The 17,646-nt window shown below is 41.4% G+C and overlaps 1 protein-coding gene across 3 annotated transcripts in view; it reads right to left on the bottom strand.

Annotated features, from left to right (window-relative positions):
- Positions 1–893: 893 nt before the first annotated feature.
- LONRF3 (LON peptidase N-terminal domain and ring finger 3) overlaps positions 894–17,646 on the bottom strand; it is a 47,347-nt gene continuing 30,594 nt past the window's right edge. For all 3 annotated transcript variants that reach the window (XM_035287883.3, XM_002763207.8, XM_002763206.7), the window contains 6 exons: positions 17,026–17,140; positions 14,368–14,489; positions 11,323–11,481; positions 10,122–10,284; positions 8,974–9,123; positions 894–6,113 (listed from right to left, as the gene is read on the bottom strand). In XM_035287883.3, coding sequence (XP_035143774.1) covers positions 5,958–6,113; positions 8,974–9,123; positions 10,122–10,284; positions 11,323–11,481; positions 14,368–14,489; positions 17,026–17,140 — 865 coding nt within the window. In that variant the 3' untranslated portion in view covers positions 894–5,957. The remainder of the gene's footprint in view (positions 6,114–8,973; positions 9,124–10,121; positions 10,285–11,322; positions 11,482–14,367; positions 14,490–17,025; positions 17,141–17,646) is intronic.

The following is a 17,646-nucleotide window of genomic DNA, read 5'->3' as shown; positions in this document are numbered from 1 at the left end:
CAAGTGTGTACTCTATCTCTTGAGAACCAGAGTGTGGCATACTGGGCACAGAAGGACAAAGTCCAACAGAGCCAAGCAATGCCTCTGGGGCCTAGATAGGGAGGAGTTCTGATTTTTTTTCAAAAATCCCAAAGATCCTATTACACAGAATAAGATCAAGCCCAAGTGGAATTTTCTCTAATTTCATTTCTAATTGTCCCATTCATGTGTCTTTTCCTGGTAAAAAAGAATTCATTTAAAAGTTATCAAAGGCTAAGACTAAAATCAGTACCAAAGAGAAGATGGGATGTTGCTGAAGCTCTCCTGCTGGGGTCAATATCACTTGATCACAGCTTGGTCAATATCACTCAATGTCACATTTATTTTTACCAATTTTCCTGTTAAAAGGTTCATGTTTTGGGCCTTGGCTTTAGACTACTGTTAATAAACTGCTTGTTTACAATAAAAACATGTTATTTGCTTTCTTGAACATTTTATGATGCCAAAGAAAATAGTAGATAGTATGTTCTGCTTTCAGCAAACCCAGTATGTGAATGCTTCGATTTACATATAAAGTAGGGGCAGATATTGACAAAATGCTTCAACATAATTATTTATGTAACAAGATTTTCTTGTGCATTTTGAAACAACTTATGGCCAGTTTTTCAGAACACATCAGTCACATTAATCAGTTCACACATGCCTCACTGTGGCAAACATGGGAGTTTGCTGTCTGAATGCAGGTGTATTTCCTTAAAGGATCTTCTGGTCAAAGGTATTACAACCAATAGGAACAAGAACAAAATAGGTGTTCCTGAAGCATTCCTTTCTATTCAACTTCCACCAAAGTGATACTGAAGCTAGTTGGATAATTCTTTTCCTAAGGTAGGAATACAGTTTTGTTGGACACAAAGTGAGGCAATAGGAAACATTTTTTAATGAACAAACAACTTTCACACAGACTGTATCACATTGTTATTACAACATAGATGAGCTGAAATGTTTTTGTACAGATTTGGAGGAAGGGAATCCTAAAAAAAAATCAAGCATATAGAGGTAGTTGAATAGCAACATGGGGGAAAAAAGCATTATCTTATATTTCCCTTCACTTCGTTACAGTGCAAGAGTAAAATGGCTGCTTAACAAATAGGAAATAAACACACACACGGTTGCCACTGTTTACGTGGCTTGCTTGATATTTTAATCCTGGCATTACTTACAAATGCATAAGATGATGTAACTAGTTTATCTAAAATAAGCCTATGATGCCACATTGACATATTTGCTTTCCTTGTATTTATTAGTGTTGCTTTAACAATAATCAATGTTAATCCACTTTTAAAATTACACATTAGCTACAGTGTTGCTTTGTAAACTTCTGTTAAATCACGTTGGCTGCAAAAACATTTTAAACAGCTACAGAGTCATGAAGCAAAAGCTTTAAAGTGACACCAGGAACAGAGATTACAGGCACTTCTCTCTGGAGGTTAACTCAGCATGTTTGGAAATACACATTTGTAAGTGAAAATTTCTTCATTTCCCCTCTGGATGTGCATAACTCAGATTATTAAATAGTTGTACAGTGTAATAAGGTGCGAGCTGTCATTCTAAGATGAATTGAATGCGTACCTTTTATGTGGCTCCTTTTCCTTCCTTCTCTTTGTACTCAGAAGGGGCACAAACTGAAGCCCATGCTGCCACTTTTTAGAATGGTCCTCTATCAGAAATCAAAACTTCATTCCTCGGCCCCAAGAATGGATTGAAAATCTCCCCTTTTCCATTGTTTGGGCTGTCCTTCATTTGCATCTTTGTCGCACAACACTGCTATGATTCTGCCTTGAGGGGCAGAAATGGATGCGAAGTCAACATGTTGGGAACTCAAGGAATGAGTCCCTGAATAAAACTCCCATCTTGGAAATAGAGTTGGTGTGGGGAACACAGTCCTCCCCAATGCATTGCAGTCTGTCAACAGTATGCAATCTATTGACAGTGAGAGACCTCTGGGTGCTGTGAACCAGCCTCAGGAGCTCCGCCGCTCCAATGGCCAGTCACAGGGGATTAACTGAGCCCGGGCCAGCTCCACAGGTAGAGCTGGAAGTGCCACATGTGCAATGACTTGGCTTGCCCCTCTTTGCCAAGGCAGCACTGGGCTAGAAGCAGTTGGCCTTCAGAAAAGGCAAACTTTACAAATACTCATTCTCTGCCCAACTAAGTCAGGGGCAGGCACTCTTTTTTCCAAGTTGTCTACAGAAAATTGGTTTGTTTTTCATTTTCTACATTTTGCTGGTTATTTGCTAGCAGCAGTAGTACAGTACAAAGCAGAAAGGCATGATGTCTGCTTGCTACGTAGTATATATATGTGTGTGTACACACACACACACACACGTACAGACATACAAAAATTAACCAAAAATGACCTAGTAGGCAAAGACTGGGTCAGTCGTGATAGACAGAAGGATCAAATAAGTGGCACTATCTATGGTGGGGAAGTCTTATTTTTCTGGCCTAGATTTAGCTTTATGTCTTTCTTCTATATACCCTTAATTCCCAAGCTACACAAAAAAAACAATTTCCCAGTGTAAAAATGGTCAAGACCAATTGATTACCTTGTTAAGGTACATCCCAAAGAAAGCCAAAGCTTAGCCTTGCATCCTGCCTTGCAACTAGACAAAGTATTTAACATAGTGGAGGCTCAGTTTTCTCATCCATAATATGAGGATAATAACTGCTCTCACGGGATTGACAGGAGAATGATTTAATGAGCTCAGGTATGTGAGATCACCTGGCTCAGTACCTGGTATATGGGGATCTCAGTACATTTTTGTTGAATCTGTTACTTTGGGCAACATAAAGAAATACCATCAACTAAGCACAGAAGTCACAAATTGTAAACTCTAATCATCTGGCACGGGTAAGGTTTTCAATACATTTTGGGGAACAGGAGTGATAAGCTGGTTATTCTAATGGAGCTAGAACTTAAGGCTTCCATTCTATCAGAAATCCTAGGCTGGGCGTGGTGGCTCATGCCCACGCCTATAATCCCAGCGCTTCGGGAAGCCCAGGTGGGTGGATCATCTGAGGTCAGGAGTTCGAGACCAGCCTGGGCAACATGGTGAAATCCCATCTCTATTAAAACTAGAAAAATTAGCCAGGTATGGCGGTGCATGCCTGTAATCCCAGCTACTTGGGAGGCCGAGGCAGGAGAATCACTTGAACCTGGGAGGCGAAGGTTGCAGTGAGCTGAGATTGAGCCACTGCATTCCAGCCTGGGTGACAGCATAAGAGAAAGAAAAGAAAAAAAAGAACAAAAGGAAGGAGGGAAGGAAGGAGGGAGAGAGGGAGGGAGGGAAGGAAGGAAGGAAGGAAGGAAGGAAGGAAGGAAGGAAGGAAGGAAGGAAGGAAGGAAATCCTAGATCTACAAGCTTTTTAGCCCTTATTGAGAAGTGGGAGAAACTTTTCTGGTATAGGAATGATGCCTATCTCTAACCTTCATTTGTTCTCCAGTTATTTCATGTTCACAAACAGATTTAACTCCCAAAATAATTATCTGTAAATCATCAAATTATGGGTCAAAAAATCAGTGGCATGGATCCCTCCAACTAAGTTTAAAGGGGTTTCAAGTGGATACTGTGTGTAAAGGCAGTGTTTTACACAAATGTAGGCTCTTGATGATATTCGATAACTACGACTAATCTAATAGTAGCTATTATTTCTTGAATGAATTCTAGGTGTGAGACACTGTGCTAATTGATTTATACATTCTCTCATTTAATTTTTGTCACAACCCTATATGCAGAACTGTCACTATCATTTCATAGATTAGAAAACTGGGGCTTGACGAAAGTTAAATCAATTTCCAGAAGTAACATATCTAACAAGTAAAGAAGCATTCAGCCCTTTTCTTTGTTGCATTTACACTAGATAGCAAGAAACTACTCTATTAGGATTGTGTTATGACCACCTGGTCTGGGAACCAGGTGGAAGGGGGAGTCTTTTCTGTTCCTTGAGCCTTGTAGAGTTTGCTTGGGCAGAAATCATGCCGATATGTCCATCTATTTCCATTGTTCACCTGCCCAGACTAGCTCCAAACATCAAATCTGATAAACACAATGCTCTGGCAATATAATGTCTGTTAAGTGAGTGCAGAAAAGATCATCTTGTTTCTGCTTACATGAATCTTTTCTATGTTGTCTGGATCATGTCATTCTCCCTTTCCTGTTTCTAGCTACAGTTGGTGATGAGAGAAGCAAGCATTACCCTCTCACCTTAACAGAGCAATGGGTTGTGAGTGAATGATGCAAAAATCATTCACTGTCCAAAATCACATGGTATAATTTGCATGAAGGTACAAATAGTACAATTCATTTCCTCCCTGCTCTAATTGTTTCACTCTGCCAATATAATACTTCTGTACTCGTGGTACCTTGCAGGCTGTCCTGCCACTGAAGGACTCAAACTAGCACTAAGCAAGCTAAATAAGGACTTACTCTTACTCCCTACCCTGTATTCTCCTGCTATACTGAAATATTTCACCCATGCAACTAAGGAGCAAGGCAGTACTTAGATAAAATAATTGTTGTCCAGGCTGGAGTGCAATGGTGCAATCTTGGCTCACTGCAACCTCCATCTCCCGGGTTCAAGCGACTCTCCTGCCTCAGCCTCCAGAGTTGCTGGGATTACAGGCGCACGCCACCACACCTGGCTAATTTTGTATTTTTAGTAGAGATGGGGTTTCACCAAGTTGGTCAGGCTGGTCTCGAACTCCTGACCTCAAGTGATCCACCCGCCTCAGCCTCCCAAAGTGCTGGGATTACAGATGTGAGCCACCATGCCCAGCCATCTGGTTTCTTTAAAAAGATTATTAAAGGGTTCTACTCTATCTGGCTTATTTACATTTTTAATAAGAAAAAATCCTTCATCAAGTGTTTCTGCCCAGGTCTTGATCCTAGAACCCTGATGAGAGGTGTGGTATGAAGGCTAGTTGGGCATGGCTGTGATGTGCCACACTGAACACCATTTCCTTTGAAGAGTTAATTATAATCCTGCCTAAAATCCCATTCCTAAGTGCACTGGGGAGAAATTAGAAACACTTACAATTAGACTGCTGGAACAAATGGCTATAATAAAAATAATTCTTTCAGCTTTGTTCTGTATTACACACAGAAAATGAAATGTTTTACTTTACCTTCGCATATACCATAATCTAGGGCAAATCCCTTAAGTATTTTATACTGTTTAGTTCAAACTGAAAAAAAAGTGGACTCTGAAGACAGATGATCTTAGCATCATTCTGAATTTCTTTTAAGCATCCACTTGGATAGATATTGAAATGGTCTAACAACTAGTGTCAATGTAGTTAAAAAAAAGATTAAAGCAAAAACTGCACACTTCTAGTATTGTTATTTCCCCCTAGGTACACGGTAAACCACATCAATAAATAAAGCAATGGACTTTTAAATAGTTACAAACACACATGTAGAAAAAAAGAATACAGTAGTGCAAAAAATAAATTATTAAAACAGAAAGAAGTATGAAAATTATTTTACACAATGCTCTACAAACCTGAACCACTTGGAATGAGACCTCAAGTCAGTGAAATTATACAGCAACATTATTAGTATCTTTGTTTTCACATTTCAACCACGCAGTCATTGATCTATGAAAGGAATACTAAAGCAAAACCCCTTTAAACTTTTGGAAATTTTAATGTTCAAATCAAATTACGTTTTTCTGGGCTCTTAAATACCTCTGCTGTTTATGCAATTATGCAGCATGTCAAGAAGCATCTTAAGACAGAAAGTTTCAAATAGGTCACATTCTTTTGGTCTTTCTACTCAAATTTTTCTACGTAATCAACAGCAGGCTGATGCCTCTGTTTGACACCCTCTTCTGTTATTATTGCAATTAGATATATTTACAAGAAGACTCCCCCGAGTGGCTGTGGGGAAGGTGGGAGCTCCTCTTCGGTAATCCACTCACTAGTTTTGGTTTCGGGACATGAAGGCCAGGACTCGTCGAATACCATTCAGTCTGTCCTTTAAGGATGTCATTGCTAGAAAGGGGAGCTGAGCTCGGCTTTCCAAAGGTAGAACTGCTAATGTCCACCAGCACCAGGCTGGGCCATTCGGGTTCATCTGCAACAGAGAAACACAATGGTATCATCCTATCCCCATCCAAGAACATCAGTCTGCAGGTTTCTAAATGCTCAAGGTAAAGACCCCAGGTAGAATGACTTCTGTGTGGCAGATTGCTAATTGCCCCTATATCTATTTTCCCCCTTATTTTAGCAGGGCATAGAGCCACCCAGAAAAAAAGACTAAATTTCTCAGCTTCCCTTACAGCTAGGTGAGGCCATGAGACAAAGTTCTGGCTAATAAGATGTAAAGGGAAGTGATATGTGTAACCTCTTGGTCATGCTCTGAGAAAGCAGCATATGCCCTCTGCCTTCTTCTTTCTCTCCCTTTCTCCTAGCTAGAACATGGACATGATGAGGATCAGCCTTCCTCAATCAAGAAGACAGTCTAAGGATGTTCAAGCTTTGTGATGAAGGAGCCTAGGTTCCTAAACGCTCTCATGGAATAGAGCTTCCCTAGCTGCCGAGGACTTAGCCCCTCCATCTTGTTTAAGCTCCAGTCATTTTTGGTTCTTGTTAAAGCAAACCAACCAATACCCTAACAGATACCCTATGCCTCCTAACCAATGTGATTTTACAAGCTGGTATCCACTATGTAGTCTCTTCTACTTCTAAGATTCTGCCGAGGTCCTTTAGACTGATGCATTTAACATGCAGGCCTTCAATTCCCATGATCCCTTGGCTTTTGCATGTCTTTTAAGTCCCCTCATTTCCTTGCTGTGGCTGAAGCAATAGTCCAGATATATCATGTCACTATACAGGGCCACTGCTATCTTCTCCCCTAAAACCAAAGGTTATGATTTACATTTCCAAAGAATTACAACCCACTTTGCAAAAATTCCAATTAGAAAACATTCATATTAGAAATACATTCTGCCCCTAGATTTTCTTTTAATAAAGAGCTTTCATATTCCAAATAAATCCTTCCCCAAAATTCTGTTTGTAAGCAGCTTCCCTGGCACATGTTTTAGACATTGGGAACTTATTTTCTACTAAGCCTAAAACAAGCTTTCTGCCCATAACTTTCATAAGGTTGGTTGTGGGACTGCAGAGAACCATTCTGATCAAAGTGCCTACACCTGAAATTATTTGGCTGCAAACTTCCTCTGAACTTCACCAAATCTCACTGCCTTCTTTGCTTCTTTGTGCCTCTAGCTGCATTTGCATTCTGTTTTTCCCTCTCTGAAGTTGGCAACATGCTCTCCCTCCTATGATCAGCTCTGAATATTAGACTGATGTTCTGAACTTTCTTTCTCAGGATCATCAACAGAGATATTTCAGCTGGTTTTAACATTTGTGGCAGTTTCTAAGAAACCTCCTCCTGACAGAACATTCTTATCTGTGGGACCACTGGGGATGCATCATTGGCTGGCGCAAACTGGGATGGGTTTGGGTTTTTCTTTTTTGTTAGTGCTGCTTCTGCCAAAGCAACATAATAACAGAACTAAGAAGAAAGGAAGTGAAACCCAAGATTTCAACTTTCTATGTCATTAGCCTTTATGAATCACACTGTAGCATCTGTGTTTTCTCCTGTTATCATTGCTGATCTATATCTTTTGCCTGACTAGGGGAGAATACTTCCCGGAAAATGAAGGGGAACATTAAGCTTGATCGTGAGCTTGTTCAGAGGTATATGCCGCAGTCCTGACTCACCATGGCCCAGAGCCAGGAGCTGGGTCACAGGAAGCACTAACTGGCCTTTCTCCCTTGAAAACTCATGATGCCTTTGCAGGGGGGAAAGGAGCCACCTCTGTGGTCTGAGGAAAGCAAGACATTGCAGTTCATTAGGGAACAGACTGGTGTCTTAGAGTCTCAGAATGCAAAAGGAAGAGGGGGCTTTAGTACCCGCTTCATGTCAAGGACAAAGTTGAGAAAAGAAAAGGGATCTTCCCAAGGTCATACCCAAGGTAAGCAGGTCAGAATATGTATATTTAGATTTTTCTTTTGTGAGAGTTGGGGATGAGCATAAGTAAAGAATCAAGGAAGTTCTGTAAGTGTTGATACAGGAGAGCCAGCTCAGAGCATAGGAAGAGACGGTGGTGAGGAAATATGTGGTTAGGTTATCTCCAGCCTTGTCCTAGAAAGAAAGTATTCCCTGATTTATGCCAGGCAAGCAAAGCTTGGTGACACTTAACCATCTCCACTCTCCTGGAGAGCTTCTGATCTGCAGCTTGATCTTGCAAATGGGCCTATCTCCCAGGAAGAAGACTGATCAGTAGAAACTAACAAACTACTTCTAGTATAACTCAACCAACAAGTAAATTTAATGATAGGGTCAGTTTTCTCAGGAGCTGTTCAGCCCTGGTGAGGAGAAGAGCAAGGGTCTAGACTTGCAGGGCTAAGCATAGATAGAGCAGGGCATGAAAAGTTTCTGTGGTCTTGCAGTTGTAATCTTATAAGGGTAGCTGGCCCTATCCTTGTTCCCAAAGCAATGAGGGAGAGGGTTATGGAGTTCCCTGAAAGCAGCAGCCTTTGGTCTCAGCTCCCAGGACACCCTTCTCTTAATTCCTGGCCTTTGCACATATCTTGTCACCCTAACATTACCATGGTGTGAATCTGGACTCCCATGGAAGGTTCTTCTGTTGGTGGGATCTGTGTTCCCATTCTGTTATCTTACTTAGCTCTCAAAACCTGCATTGGATCCAACTTCCTACTGCTTTACTTTAGTTACCCCAATTCTAACTTGGGATCTTTTTGGTCTTACTCATGACACTCACTGTGCAGCCAAATACCACCAAATTAAATCCATCTTTCTCTCTGCATTCAATGTGCTGAATGGTAACCACATACCCATCTAATCACAAACACTAGGCACTCTCTTCTGGTGGGGCAACCCATTTAAAATAGACATTTTTCTATACCTGGGGATCAGCATCTTTCTCCGGCATGGGACCAAAGTGATTGAGTATCCGATTCTTTAGGGATGATTTGAGCGAATGAAACCACGATGAAGCTTGCTCATAGACAGAGTTATGTAATCCCATGAGCTCAGCACAAGCCTCTCCCTGAACCTGAAAGTATCAAAGTGGAAGTGAAACATTCTGTACCCTCTCCATCACTCACTGGAGTCACTTTTGACACCTGACTCACTTTGAGCATCCATCCTGCCTCCCGAAGGGAAGTCTCACCCATCAAGCTTTCTCCTGTGCTTAATGTGAAATGCCCCTTAGTCAAGTGCTGCACAGTGTATAGATACTGCTGAGCATGGAGGAAGGAGAAAGGTTCAGCTGGGGATTAACTGAAACAGCAGAAAACCAGAGATTCAAACTGGCCTGAGTGGAGGTATGTGGTTAAACCACGTTATGCTGGTCCATGCCTTTGCCCTTTTCATTTTTACATCTGTTTTCCCATTTCTGGCTGGAAAAGACACAGGAGTGTGTCAGTCTCAGTGTGTTAACTATCTTGGTCAAACACGTTTACTCAGTCATCAGGTATTTGTTAATCTACTATGTAACAAATGTAAATATAAATGAACACAGGATTATTTACCTCTTCTTCCACCCATTAGCTCAGAAAACCAAGGATTAACCAGATGTGTCATCTTTTCTGCCTTATGGGATAATGGATTATTGGGAAGGGCTCTTAGCCAGGTTATATATTTTTAAACACAAATCCATGTGTGGATCTATAATTATCTCAAAAGAAAAAAGTTTAAAACATACATAAATCGATAGATAAAATACATATGTATAGACCCCACCATAGATCTATTCCTTGGTATCTTTGGCAGAGACTTAACTCTCAGGCTGAATGGGCCCCAGGGTTGGTCTAGGATAGCATTTCTTATGCATGAATGAGACTCGGCAGCTAAGCAGAGCCAGGACAATAGATGCTGTCACTGCCATTGTGCAACTGGACAGCAATCCAGCAGCATTCGATGTTGCTGCAGCAATTTGGTGTGAAATCCCAAGGCCTGTGAGCGTTCTGAGAAATCCTTTCGCAACTATCTTTGTGTATCAAGTTATGAGGATAGCCTGGCTTTGGGATTCCTGGCAGTGGCCACCCTCACCTTTTGGTCTTCAATGTATTCAATGTCGGCTGTGTTGTAGCCATCCCGCTGGCTCTGATGGAGCACCCTGAAGCGCCTCTTCCCTATGCTGTCAACCACTGAGCGGCCATCGGCAAAGAATTGAACATTTCTGATCTCTAGGATGCAGCCATATTCTGCAAATCTGTTTATTGAGAATGGAGTTGAGAGAACAGATCCTTGATGAGTTCTGTTTCCCCAGCCTGGCCCCCAGCCATTTCTGTAACCCCATGCTGTGACTCAAGGGACTTCTGCCTATTTTCCTGTCCCTGGATTTACAGCTTCAATTACACAACAGGCAGCGCCTGTGTGAAAAAAAAATCGTAATGTATTTTATAACTGCTACCATTTATTGAGCACATACTATGTGCCAGTGCTATAATTTAATGTTTGTCTTTGAACATTAAACCCACTACAACCCACTTTGAAATTTAATGGCACTGTAGCATTATTAATAGGTAGGACATTTAAGAGGTGATTAGGCCTCCACCCTCATGAATGAATTAATGCTGATATGGTGGAAGTAGAGTAGGGTTGTTATTAATATAAAAGGGCAAGTTTGACCCCCCTCATTGCCCTTCTGCTATGCCCTTCCACTATGTTATGATAAAGGAAGAAGGCCCTTGCCAGATGCCAGCACCTTGATCTTGGACTTCCCAGCCTCCAGAACCATGAGAAATAAATTTCACTTGTTCATAAATTATTTGTCTGTGGCATTCTGTTACAGCAGCACAAAACAGACTTAAGGAAACCAGGAACTGTGCTCAGCATTTTATGTACATTATTAACTCACCAATCTTCCCAACAAACCCAGTGAGGTAGGTACTATTATTATACTCACTTTACAGATAAGGAAACTGTGATACAGAAAGGTTAAATAACTTGCTCAAACTCAAACTTGTTTCAAGGCTGCAATTACAATATGAATGTAGGCAGTTTTGACTCCACAGCCCACACTCTTACAAAATAAGTTTTATATGACTTGTTTAACCAAATATTGTTTTTTTTTCCCTAACCCTAACCCAACTAACCACCAAAGGGACCCTGATCCTTACAAATGCTCATATTCTTCAGTCAGGTAAACCTCATGAGCTAGGACTCCCCATCTCCTGGGAGTACCCCAAAGTAAAACAGAAATCCCTCATTACCCCACCTCCCTTTGCTCACATGGCTCCTCACTCACCCTCTGACAGGATCTCCAAGGCACATGCCAAACTGTCTCGTGCCTGTCTCAATGCATCTACGAATCATCAGGCGGTAACAAGGCTCAAAGATGTGCAGGGGACAAGGAACGGTGGGATAGGCCAGAGTACACACGAAAATAGGCACATTCTTATTAAGGCTGTCAGAAAGAGCAAATGACAGGAATCTCAAACCAATCGGACAGAACACAAAAATGTTGGTCAAATGTTAGCAAGTGATACCCCCGGGGGAAGGCAAAGAGACACCAAGTTTGTTTTTTTGACAGCGTCACTTGCCAGAGACATCAAATTTTGATGGCTAATAGCAAAATATTGAAATGGAATTGACAGTGTGGGCTGAGTCCCATTAGCTGATGCAGAGTTTAGCCTAAGTTTTAAGAAATTAAAATTGGCATTCTACATATTTTAATTTGGCTGAAGAAGTTTCTAGTATCTTAATATTGTGGGTGATAGCTATACCTCATATGTTTTCTTTCTTTCATGCTCTCCACTCAAAACAATCTCTTTAAGAGTTTTGCAGGCTGCATAGGGAAGGTTGCTGATGATAGAAGTAGACTCGGCAATCCAGAGGGATAGTGGGAAATACTCTGTAAGATCCCTAGGGCATCTCAAATTTGCCAGCCCCTCCCCCCAAAGAATCTGCAAAGGAGGCCAAGCTGAAACGGGGAAGGACCAAGAGATAGGCAAGAGTAATCCAGCCCAGTGATGCTCAAATGCTTCTTGCATCATAATTACCAGGGAGTCTTAAATCAAGATAACTTGGACACCACGTTACCAGAGATACTGATGTGTTAGCTCTGTAATTGGGACCCAGGAGTCTGCCTTTCTTTTCGTTTTGTTTTTTGCTTGTTTGTTTTTGGCATGGAGTTTCACATGTCATTCTATCGCCCAGGCTGGAGTGCAGTGGCATGATCTTGGCTCACTGCAACCTTCACCTCCTGGATGCAAGCGATTCTCCTGCCTCAACCTCCTGAGTAGCTGGAATTACAAGCGTATGCCACCAAACCTGGCTAATTTTTGTATTTTTAGTAGAGACAGGGCTTCACCATATTGGCCAGGCTGGTCAACTCCTGATCTCAAGCAATCCACGTGCCTCGGCCTCTCAAAGTGGTAGGATTACAGGCATGAGCCACTGCACCCAGCCCTGCCTTTCAATAAGTACCCACAGAGATTTACATATACAACCCATTGGGGAACCAAAACAGAGCCAGCTCCTCTAGGATCATTGTCTTCCTATTTGTCTAGTAAATCCAACACAGGAACATCTGAACCTAAATCTATCAAGAGATATGAGACCACCTGCCCAGATCTCAAAAGGATTAAGTTTAGGATTCATTTACATAGAAAGCCCTAATACATCTCAGTATTTGGTGTTTTTTTTAGATGGAGTTTCACTTTTTGGCAAGGCTGGAGTGCAATGGTACAATCTCGGCTCACTGCAACCTCTACCTCCCGGGTTCAAGCAATTCTTTTGCCTCAGCCTGCTGAGTAGCTAAGATTACAGGCATGTGCCACTACATCCGGCTAATTTTGTATTTTTAGAAGAGACGGGGTTTCTCCATGTTGGTCAGGCTGGTCTCAAACTCCAGACCTCGTGATCCGCCTGCCTCTGCCTCCAAAAGTGCTGAGATTACAGGCATGAGCCATGATGCCCAGCCCTCAGTATTTGCTAATAAGACCTTAAATGAGATTTGAGATGAGGCTTAGAGAGGCTCAATGCTAATTTACATATCAGAAATAAAGATAAAGATGCCCCGAGTAGTTCCAATGTAAATTAATGAGAAAAACAGATTTCTAGTTTCTGAGAAAAACATTATTCAAAGTGAGGAGTGCATTCAAACAAGCCACTGGCAGAGTTTATGAATGTTTTCTACACAATGGGCACGAAATCAGAATCATTTTTGCTGTCACGAACCTGTCTGGAATGCTGTTAGGATTCTACTGGGGATGGGGAAAGGGGAGGGCAGAAGCAAGAGAGACAGAAATTAGTGACTGCCTCCTGCTTTTTCTGCTAAGGGAGCTGTTCTTGCAGCCAGGCAGGGCACTGAGAACCTCACTGATGCCTCTGCCCCTCCCCTTTACCTCTCACATTACCTGTACATGGCAGAGAAAGCACTTAACAAGTATTAGCACTATTACCATTAATTAAGCGTTTACTATGCACAAGTTCATTTGATCTTTATAAGTCCATTAGGTGGCCAGGCACGGTGGCTCACGCCTGTAATCCCAGCACTTTGGGAGGCCCAGGTGGGTATTGCTTGAGGTCCGGAGTTCAAGACCAGCTTGGCCAACATGGTGAAACCCTGTCTCTATTAAAAACTAAAAAAATTAGTTGGGCATGGTGGTACAGGCCTGTAATCTCAACTACTTGGATGGCTGAGGCAGGAGAATCGCTTGAACCTGGGAGGCAGAGGTTGCAGTGAGCCAAGATCACACCACTGCACTCCAGCTGAGGTGACAGAGTGAGACTCCATCTCAAAAAAAAAAAAAAAAGAAAGAAAAAGAAGTCCATGAGGTAAGAACTAAAATTATTCTCAAGCTACAGATAAGGAAATTAAGGCCCAAAAAGGTTAAGTGACCTGCCTGAAGTAGACTGGTCATGAAGTAGACTCACTTTGAGGTAGAACTTGGTCTTAAGCCTGGTTCTGGTTGACACCAAAGTTCTTAACCTCATAGCGACTCCTTATGTATCTGAAAACAATCTTTTAGATGTTTTGTTAAGTTCCCCTGATTAAGCTACTCCAATTTACTCTTGCCAACATTATCCTGTTACTGGGGCCAGGGAGTATCCTCTGGTTTCACTTATGCTTTTTCAGGAGTATGCTGTTATGTTTAAGAACTGGCTCTCTGGGTGCAGGGGAAACCTTGGTTTGTAGCACTTGCCCATTTCTACGGTGTACTCTCACCATGGCCAACTTCAAGCAATTAGCATGATATCACCAAGTGGGAAGCTTGGGAGAAATGTGCACATTCAGCTCTCATGAGCTTCTATGAATGAAACAAAACAGAAATATGCATATACATACTTAGAAAGTTCTTCCATTTCCTCTTCATAAAGCTTCCTTCGTTCCTTCAGTTCTTCTGGAAGGAATTTAGCTATTAGCTCCTCCATTATTACATTTTTGCTGTATTTTCTTGATGCCAAGCACTATATGGGGGGAGGCAATTAGATAATATGCAGTCATCAGTAAAATACTTCTGATGCAATCAGTATACCTGTTAAATGACCCACATATTGGAGTAATCTGAACCCACAAATTAGCAGCTGATACCATAATAATAATATGTATTTTCTGGATGTTGGAGTTTCATTTAAAAAAAACACATGCAATTGATTATTTTTATAATTAGAAAAAAGTATTTTAACAAGGGGGTAAAACCTGCATTGAAGTTTTTATCACTGAAATCAATTTTCAGTTTTAACACTGAAATCAATATCATGTTCTTGTCCAAAAAGTGGGGGAGGGGGGATTCTTCCCTTTCCATTTTTTGATTATCATGTTTACAAGCTCACAGAAGTGGTCTCTATCTGGGATATGCTCAAAGTTAATGGTCAAAAATTTCAGGGAACTAAACAGCAACTTTCAATTATTGATCCTTTCCTGCCCTGCCCCACTCTCAGCCTGACCCAATGCTTGGCTTCTGGATACCGTCAAGTCTTATTTTTTCTCTTTCAATTTTAGTTTATAAAAACACAAACAGCTAAATATTGGTGATTTCATTTGTCTATTTGCCTTTCTAATATACCATCTAGGTATCACTGAGATTAAAGGTCATGACTTCAAGAACTGGACTCAGGCTCAACTGTCACTGTTACTCTCCTCCCAAACACCCCTAACAAATGCATGCCCAGGGATGCTTAAGTAGTGGGTATTTAACAGTGTCAATCAAACAAGGCAATACATCTGCAGAGAATTGCTCGCTATGGAAATTACCACTACAGACCCAGCAGGGGGAGCGCCCGAGTTGGCTTCAGAAAATTTTGTTCCTTTCTTAGTATGGGCTGTGTCTATTCTGCAGTTAATATGATTGGAATACTTAATTCTATGTAAAATGGTGCAAGTGTGACCCTATGTGAATACACAGAGATAGATGAGAATATCTTCTAGCCCCCGAGTCTAAGACCCTGTAGCATCTGTCTCCAGGATGCCTTATCTGCCACTGCCATTCCCTGGGTATGGGAGAATCAACTGCATTTCCCAATCCCACTTTTGGGGGATAAGCAGTGACTGAGGAGGTAGCCAGTCTAAAAAGTAGGTGACTCCTCTGCTGATTTTAAAATAAAAGGCCAGAAAAGGCACATACTAAAATGTTAAGTAACAATGATTTTCTCTAGGTACTGAGCATATGGGTAGATTTTTCTTCTTTCCACTTAACCTGAATTTTCCCATGCTACAACACAAATGTATTATTTAATTTAAGGACCATGGACTTCTCACCTGCAATCAGGCCAGCAAATCCTACTCCTTCATCTAGGGAAAGGTGTGACATTGACCCTCCTCCCAATCCCAACGCATACCCTCAGGGCTACCAGTGATGATCATTTCACTGCATTCCCTTAATTTAAATACTGGGGTGATGGTAAAGCTCAACATGTGACTTTTCCGGATCTGTAGTCACCTAGAGATGGCCTTGCATCTCCAATCTCCCCTCAGGAATGACAGGGGGCAAGGAACATTAACACCAATTGTAAAATGTGGCACACAAATCCCTGAGGGAGGGAAAACAAGATGGATTCTCAGGTCTTTTTTTTCTATAGGAAATCCTTCCAGTTCACTTAATAAACAAAGATGGTAGTCTGTGTGATTAGTTTTAGAGAATCTGGAAGCCCTAGAGGGCTGCTATCTGCTAAACTGGCTTACTGCAACAGCTCTAGGGCTTCCAGATACAGTGACTCCTGACGGGCTGGATAACTATGAAGTTCTGTTAGGTTCTTCAGGGGCCTTGGGAGCTGTTATCTTCAAGTCACAGAATAAACACTGATGATAGGGAACATCAGGGCTGATCTAGTCCAATCCTGGAGGGGACAAAAGATTTACTTAAGATTATAGTGTATCAGGTGCCACAATGAGATTAGAAACAGGATCTATGCATATCACCTATTTAATACTTTTGTTTCTGACCCAAATTAATTTCCATATTTACACTGCATAAAAAGCTACATATTGCCTCATTTTCCTAAAGGACTTTATGGAGAGGGGGACAGTGGCTATAAGACAGGAGACATAGGCCTGGCACGGAGGCTCATGCCTGCAATCCCAGCACTTTGGGAGGCTGAGGTAGGTGGATCACCTGAGGTCAGGAGTTCGAAACCAGCCTGACCAATATGGTGAAACCCCACTGCTACTAAAAATGCAAAAATTAGCTGGGCATGGTGATGGATGCCTGTAATCCCAGCTACTCAGGAGGCTGAGACAGGAGAATTGCTTGAACCCAGGAGGCGGAGGTTGCAATGAGCTGAGATCGCACCACTGCACTTCAGCCTGGGTGACAGGGCGGGACTCTCTGTCTCAAAAAAAATAATAAACTATAGGAGAAATAGATGATTCGAGGGAGTAACGTGCCCTACCACAGTGCAGTGGCTTGGGGTCCAAGTGAACACTGTCTTAGTGCCCAATTTCAAACAAGCTAAACCAAACAAGAAAGAAATACTGATTTAAACCAAACAAGAAATATTGATTTACCTGTGAAAGACCGTCTTTACACAGTGGACACTTTGCGTTGTGATCTAGGCATCTTTCCAGGCATTTTAAGCAAAAAGTATGCCCGCAAGGTGTTGTGACTGGCTCATAGAATAATCTGAAATTTAGGAATCAAAATGGAAGAAAACTGCAATAAGACCAAAAATAAAAGAGTGACTCAAAGCTAAGGTTTTAAAACATCATTTAGAATATTTTAGGGTGGGGGAGGAGTTCTTTTTCAAAAATCACTGTTGTACTTCAGATAAACATTTGCCTTTCATTTTTAAGCTGGATTATAATAATACATTTATTAATGTTTAGGGCATAGGTAGATCATTTTGTAACACTGATTCTAGTCTATCTCTTCTGGGAAATTCAGATTTTTTGCCCTGTCTGGTCTAAGAAAAATAGAGATTAATGCAGAGTGTCTGGATGAATTCCATTCTGAAAATATTTAGCCAACCTGTTCATCTGAGTATATGTAAACACACAGATATACACACACACACAAACACAGACACACACACTCTGTCTCTCTCTCTCACATTTACCCATTTAAGCACTTTATATCCTATTACCATGGAAAAAAACTTTGCTAAGCTTGATTCCTTTTTTCATCTATGC

This window comes from Callithrix jacchus, chromosome X (assembly GCF_049354715.1).
Source record: "Callithrix jacchus isolate 240 chromosome X, calJac240_pri, whole genome shotgun sequence".
NCBI lineage: Eukaryota > Metazoa > Chordata > Mammalia > Primates > Cebidae > Callithrix > Callithrix jacchus.
The sequence above is the reverse complement of the archived record's forward strand: the minus strand, read 5'-3'. Positions and strand labels throughout refer to the sequence as shown.